The sequence below is a fragment of the Priapulus caudatus genome, unplaced genomic scaffold (assembly GCF_000485595.1).
Source record: "Priapulus caudatus unplaced genomic scaffold, Priapulus_caudatus-5.0.1 Scaffold50, whole genome shotgun sequence".
NCBI classification, from domain to species: Eukaryota; Metazoa; Priapulida; class Priapulimorpha; order Priapulimorphida; family Priapulidae; genus Priapulus; species Priapulus caudatus.
In genome coordinates, this window is record NW_014577111.1 from 622009 (window position 1) to 629602 (window position 7594).

Below are 7594 nucleotides of genomic sequence, written 5' to 3' on the forward strand. Positions count from 1 at the left end.
TTCCTTCTTGTCATTTATTCTTTAAATCTAACATTCACGCATAGTTCAGTTTATTATTGCTACGGGGCTCATGTATTTATGTAATTAACTACAAAATTGCATGCTTCTTGGTGGCGCAGTAGTATTTAAGCAAATTATTACGACACTACTTGGCTGGAAATAATATAAAAAATCGAGCTGTGCTGTCCATTAGTGATTAGAAAAATAATCGAAGAAGAAACAGTCATTTAGTATTATCAGGTATTATCATAACATAAGGCCAAACGCCTACAACAGGCACTAGGATGATTCATCACAACTTCTCACCAATCACGTCTGCTTCTGACGTCACTAGTATACGCCAGCCAATCAGGTGCATCAACGCTGGTCAAAGTGGCTCGCGGCGAGATCTAGACGGCAGTCAGACGTTGGTACAGTTCTGTGATGTTTCGTGTTGTCTCATTTCTACGAAATCTGGATTCGACGAATATCGCACTTACGGTGACTTCTGTGGTGATCGTGTGCTCTTAATAAGGATTCGTACTAACGTCATATCGAGTTATTCCGTGGAATACTTCACAACAAAAATCAACAGGTGTGGATACTCCAGCGGCCAGGCATCATACATACATCGTCTGGTCGTATTTTTCTAGTATCGACCACACTGCCATGCCGGATATGAGCCGGATAAAATTTCCCATCGGACTGTAAACTTGTATCTCGTGCAGGTACTATTACCTTGCAAGTTGATACACTGTCTTCGTATGTTAGTTGGCGTCTTGCACTGCAATGCCTCCTCACATGCCTGACCCGAGTCATCACGCGTTTGGCTATCTGCTAGAGTCTGAACCAATCGTTCAGTCTTCAGAAGGAGCTTCGAGGGTGAAATGTGTATTAGTCGGGGATGGGGCAATCGGAAAGACGAGTCTGGTGGTTAGCTACACGACCAACGGCTACCCTACCGAATATGTACCAACGGCATTTGATAACTACTCGGGTAAGTGTGAATGTCTATTAGTATAATAGTTTTACATAACTGCATAGACCTAGTTTTTCACGGCGCCACAAGCGTGTCAGGTTAGTATAATAGTCTGAATATGGTTGTTGCATGGCGTATCTGTACTATAATATTACCAGGTTTAAATAAAACCAAATTGTTTTTATTTACTCATAATTTTACTAATTTTGGATTTTATTAACGATAGTTATTAGGCTACTCCTGTTCTTGCAGTAATTTTACTGCATGACCTCAGTCATAATCTTAGCAAGAGTATTCTTCCATCAATTAACCAATCAATCGTCAATCGTAGTCCAATGGACTGTAGTAACTTGTAAGTTTTAAGCAAGAAGGGGAGAGTACACATGTTTTTTTATTATTATTAACCATTAATGTTATTCATTATCTATTGATATATTAGTTATTATTGCCGTGCATTACTACGTGTAATAGTGCTGACCAGTGTGATTAGTGACGGGCGTATTCACTTGTTTGTACCGATGTGCCATCATCATGTACGCACGCCAGTCACGCCTCCTAACCATGGCTGCGCACAGATATCTATAATTTCGCAGATATATTTGTGATTGTGTATTTGCCGGAATTTGCGGTGTCGATAAAACGCATTTTCTTCATATACGAATATATATGATACTCGTTATTGTAATATTATTATTAACCAAAAACTGCCAACACACGTGTACGCGTACCGTACACAACACGAATGTCATTTCTGCTGTACATTCATTTTTATACACGTTCAGGATGTGGATTGCTACTGTGTTGATTGTGTGAGTCATCGTGGGCTGTGCCCAGTGAACCTTACTATCGCAGCCCCCAGCGCAATAGCTCAAAGTAGTTTCTCCCCATTTACCAGCATATTATTAGTCAATCCAGAAACCCCAAACCCTAACCCTGTGCGCATAGATGTGCAAATTTCGACGACGGTGCACGTGTATCATAGTATGTTGTAGGTTATACAGGAACAAATTAATACATGAATCATTAAAGCAGCAACGCATGTGCTCTGTTTACTTGCACAGTAAGACGTCGTCATTGAAGAGCGTGACATATGTGCAAAGCGGTACACACGTTCACTGAATCGCCGTACAGGCCCAATGCGCAAGCAAAAGTTGAGACAAATAGTTGCATCTTCCAGGGGGTAGTATGTGGCGGTCCTATTGTTTATCCCGTCGGGCTGTTGATTACTGCCCTTTGTACATTTACATAGGCTGATGTTCGACTAGGCATTTGCACACGACTATATACGCAGTGACCTCGTTTCCACTGTGGGAAAGCTTTGGGAACGCAGGTCCGCTCCCCTCCTGATTTAGCTACTGAGAGGGTGGGAAACGGCAGGCTTGACTGAGCTCGCTGAATAAAGCAACGCGATGGTCACTGAAACATTAGCAGCGCTTTATCTCCGCAATTGTTTGCCACCTTCTCACGCCAACCTCTCAGGAAGATTTTAGACAATTTATCACACAGCCTTTTGTGAACGAATTTCGCAGATGTAATTGTCCGTCAATGCATTCGAGACATTCTCGAGTGCCTAATAATAGAAAGTAAGCGTGGTTAGTTGCTAAATGCATAGATTAGCGAAATCTGAGCTCGACAGTATCATTGCTAATTCACCGACTTGCTCACTTGGCAGTTATTATTAACTGAATATCTTTGATTCATTACAGTGATCGTAAACGTTGACAACCAACCAGTGAGACTACAGTTGTGCGATACTGCTGGACAGGTAACGAATAGTACTAAGTCTAAGATGATAAGATCAAGAACGTATAAAGAAGTATTTATACGCTCTTGATAAGATCTAATAACAAGTACAACTATTGATTATTCTCTTTTTATTCGCGTAACATGCTGTGCCCCAGACGCCTTACTGTATTTAGACGTTCTTTGTTTTAGAACAGTGATTCATTCCTGTCGCTTGCCAGGTGCTGTCAGTATGATTGTAACATGTATTGATATCATCAGGAATAACATTAATTAACATCTGTTAATTATATTACCCCTGTCCTGATATCAAACAGTAAGCTTCAATTGTGTTTTACGCAATGCCTCATGGTTAGATGCCAAGGTCGTTGCGAATTACATCGTCATGTTTGTAAAATCTGTACGTAATGGTAGGAATCAGCTGGCGTAGATGTAAGTGACAATGTAGTGACTGTAAGTTGTAACGTTACCACCTTAATTGCTACGCGTGTACGTACGTGCGCGCGTGTGAACAGTTTACCACGTGCGTGCATTCGTGCGCGCGTGTTCCGCGAGTGTGCGTGCATGCATCCGTGCGTGCGCTCGTGCGCGTGTCTGTGTTGCATGCACATGCAAGCGGGGTTGTTCTTGCTCGGTTCTCGTAGACTACAATGTAATGTTTGTGCATGTACATGTGCCAGGGGACTCGTATCCATGCTGACGACATTGCGAACGTGTCTCGCCTACTGCAGGGACCGGCGTGTCGACTGCGTTAAGAATCTACATCGTAAACCGAATCTCCCGAGAAATCAAAGTGCAGTTGTAAAAGCGATGATGTGCAATTCTATTGCAGTTAAGACCGCATGATGGAGACTGTCTATCCGTATATATAAAAGTTTTACGACCATTAGAGCTAAGCCTGCCTCCGTCTGCTCTTTCAATTACCATTCTGTTGTCCGACGTTCTATTCCTACGGCCGTCGTCTCTGAGTAAACGCCATTTCCGGTCTTTTCGTTGCCAGGTAAAGTAGAAAGCAGCACTAGCGTCACATAACTAGGTTATCGTTTCCACAGGCACTTGAAGCGTTTCAATAAGATATAATGCTAACTAAATACGAAATCTATTTACTACCAACTGCTTAATGTTTCTATACTTTCTTTCACCTATTATTGCCGACAGTTTCCTGTAAATTCCGTCCAAATCCTACGTGCAACGCTACCAAAATCCTACGCTGCCAGTGTAATGAAGAAATAGGATTAATAATAAATATAATAATAAATAGAAACAGGGCAGGCGAAATGCGAGAGTCACAAGATATAGGACAGGTCTATTGTCTATAAGAAACACGCACATGCTAACCATTGCTCAAACACAGGCTCGCCATTGCTTTTGCGGCTCCACTGTTGCACGGTTACACTAATATATTATATATTATTTATATTTATATTATACGTTTCGATTATCTATTTCATGTCACAGTGATATAGGGCCGCGCACAGTGCAGGAGTGCTCGAATGAGTAAGATTGACATATATATCAGGAGTGAATAACAGAGTAATTAATACATAATAATAATAATATTAATAAAAGCTCTATTATTCACTCAGGACTGCATATATGATATTAAAACATATCGCTGTCATCTCTGCTGTCTGTAGATGGCCTTCGATGCGTAAGATGGAGAAATTTAAACTAATCACTCCCTTACAAGTCTTTAGTGAATGACTTTCCCAATTTTGTCGCACATAAGTGACACATGGTTTCTGCGGGAAATAGTGAGCGTGATGGGCATGTAGCATATAATTTACCTGTGGCTGCAGCTTTTGTACGGACGGAATGCAAGACGACTGAAAACCTATTTTAAAACGACTGTGCTGCGTGTGCGTGCGTGTGTGGCTGTGTGTGTGTGCGTGTGTGTGTGCGTGCGTGCGTGCGTGCGTGCTTGTTCATCTCGGCACATACTGAAGGACACGGTCATAAAATTCACAATGAACTTCCTTCCGCTGGCAGCGGCTCAAAGGTGGAATTAACGCGTCTGGCTCAGGGCAGTTTAGTTTCACACGAGAGACTCTGAACCTCTTTAGTTTCGCACCATCCAGAGAGGCTGCCACGTGAACGTGTTGCAAAGCTATACATATGATGGCGGCTATCTGTAGATCAAGGAAACGCGTTTGTCGGAGTGTCGGTTGGCGGAGGCTCACAGGACCTCTAGAATGGCGGGATTTCTTCTTTAACGGCTGTATTCATGAGCGACTCGGGCGTGATGGTCAAGGACACAAGTGTAGGGTCATCAGCGAGGCAGCGGAACGGACGGACACATGACAAGTGTGTGCGCACACACAGCTATATATATGTAGTAGCGAGTTAAAACTGAGAATAGCCTTTGTGCGTCTCCGCATGGCCTCCATAGTGTAGCGGGTGTTGAGTCTACAGCTGAGTGGACATGGTGCAATTACGGAGTGTTTGTGGAACATGTGGTCAGTGTATTTGCACTGTCCGGCACTGGCCACACACTGTTGTGCTATTAAAGTTACAGACACGCCAGGCCACCGGCATGTCCAGTTAGATTTATGTCCTATTCTGATCTGAGATCACTAAGGCCTCATATCTGATATATTAAAAATAATATAATATATGTGTGATAACAGCATAAATATTGTGTTTGTAGGTGACCAGTGCCATGTTTTCGCGTATTGAACATTGTCTCATGTATTTGTAATGTATCCTGGTAGTACCCGTCTCACAACTGCGAAGAAACTCCTGCAAACGTTTTTGTTCGAGCATGGACTAGTTCTTTTTAGGATTTGTTCCATTTTAAAGAATGCATTGGGTGAGGTGGTGGGTGGGGGAGATTAGCTAGAGACCACGTCTCAAGCAGCTACGTGACTTGATTACACGTGACGTTAACGCGACAGCGGGTATGAATGAGCTGCAAGAATCTGTGACCATGCTCGACCAAGCAACGCGTCCGGCTGTGACGCTAGTGTATATATATATATATGCGTCGGACAGGTCAATGTGCAGTCAGTGAGAGACGCTTGAGGCTACTAACTTAAGGTTCTCTCAGATGCACGTCGTCGCAGGCTGAGCGCGATTTATCTCTCTCCCTCCCTGCCTCTATCCCGTACTCCCTTTTTCCTTCCCCTCCATCCCTCTCTCCTTCCCCTCCCTCTTTCCATCTCGCTCTCTCTCTCTCTCTCTCTCCTCTCTCTCTTCTCTCTCTGCCGTTCGAGTTCGTTTATTTTCGACCCGGGCGTATAGCGAGAGGGCTACGTGTGTAGGTGTGTAGGTGTGTGCGTGCGTGCGTGCGTGTGTGTGTGAGTATGTATGTGTCGCGTTGCCTGCATCGTGTTCGTGACGTGCGTGTGGTGGTGCGTCGCGTTGCGTGTGTGTGTTAGTATGTCATGTTGTTGCGTGCCTTGCATGTGTGGCGTGAATGCGCGCAGTCGCGTGTGCGTGGTTGTCGAGTATGTATGTGTGGCCTGCTGTGTTCGTGATCCGGTGTGTGTGGGTGTGGTGTGTGTGTGTGTGTGTTGTGATGTGTGTGTGTGTGTGTGAGTATGTATGTGTGCGTGCCTGCATGTGTGCGTGTGTGCGTGTGTGCGTGCGTGCGTGCGTGTGTGTGTGTGAGTATGTATGTGTGCGTGCCTGCATGTGTTCGTGAGTGCGTGGGTGGGTGCGTGTACATGTGTGTCATGTGGTGTTGTCGTTGACAGGTGACGCCGGCTACATGACAACGAGTGCGAAGTGAATGTATGAATATACAGAATCATGCACCTGTCGTCCTGATATGAATCAAATCTGGTGTCGTGTGTGATGGAGGAGCAAGAAAAAAAAGGATGAGAAGAGAGAGAGAGAGACAGCGAGAGGGGGATTGTATAGTGAGACGGAGAGATGGGCAGGCTGATTAATTTAACCGTTATGACAGTGTGTTCAAGTCTGGAGGCAGATTGGTTAGTTTAGTGCAGGAGGTTTCCTTTTCATTACCAGGCTCTCGAGTGATTTCACGGATACAAACCCCAGTTCAACAGCAAAGCGAAATGACAGTTGGTAGCCACATACTGCAGCCCGGCAGTGAAACGACGTTCATGGTTAGGGTCTCGGTCTGGATGAATGCGCGTAGAATTATATGTATAGATGTCTATAGAAAGCAGCATGAGTACAAGCAGCTCTCTGCAAGCAATAGTGTGTAACAGCAGTTTACAGTTCCCCATCTTGCATTAACCGCCGACGAGGAATTCGATATGATTAGTACTTCGTGATAAAACATTGCATTTTATTGCGTTGGCGTGCGTTGAAATATTTGGAATGAGCTAGGGCCACTCAGATATGGTTCCTTATATGTACTGTACGTGTACCACTAAAGTTTGCACGTAGGGATTAATGAAACAGAATGAATTAGAATTATGTCATAATATACGTACTAGCCTAAAGTTATGCAAGGCTATTGCACTCTGTTTGATTTCATGAGGGAACATTTGGTTTCTGCGGTTGCTTTCAGTGTAATTAAAGTAGTCTCTGGAATCACATGTGATTGGAAAATCCGCAGTACTGTAGTAGTTAGCACATCACGTAACAAGCTAACATATTGCACAAGAAACACCAGACAAAATGTGCGCAGCATGCTGTAGGCAGTATTGCCGTATACGCTCTTCCGTTTCTAGTTTTACATGTGCTAGACTGAAAACTCGGCTGTCATTTTTGCATTAATGCCGCGTCTCAAGATTTATTGACGATCTTACATAATCCTTGTGCAAAATCATAGATTACGTTCTCGGCTAGAAGTTATTTGAGGTGTGCATGTGCATTCCGTCGTCATAAAATATTGTGCACAGGTATTACAGCCGTGTATATCATTGAATTTTTAATTGCCAACTCCCCCCCCCCTCTCCCCCTCTCTCTCTCTCTCTCTCT

At 43.8% G+C, this 7594-nt stretch overlaps 1 protein-coding gene across 1 annotated transcript in view; it reads left to right on the plus strand.

Moving 5' to 3' along the window:
- The first annotated feature begins 372 nt into the window (after positions 1-372).
- LOC106820862 (rho-related GTP-binding protein RhoU-like) overlaps positions 373-7594 on the plus strand; it is a 13144-nt gene continuing 5922 nt past the window's right edge. The window contains exons 1-2 of the mRNA XM_014825456.1: positions 373-976; positions 2665-2723. Coding sequence (XP_014680942.1) covers positions 769-976; positions 2665-2723 — 267 coding nt within the window. The 5' untranslated portion in view covers positions 373-768. The remainder of the gene's footprint in view (positions 977-2664; positions 2724-7594) is intronic.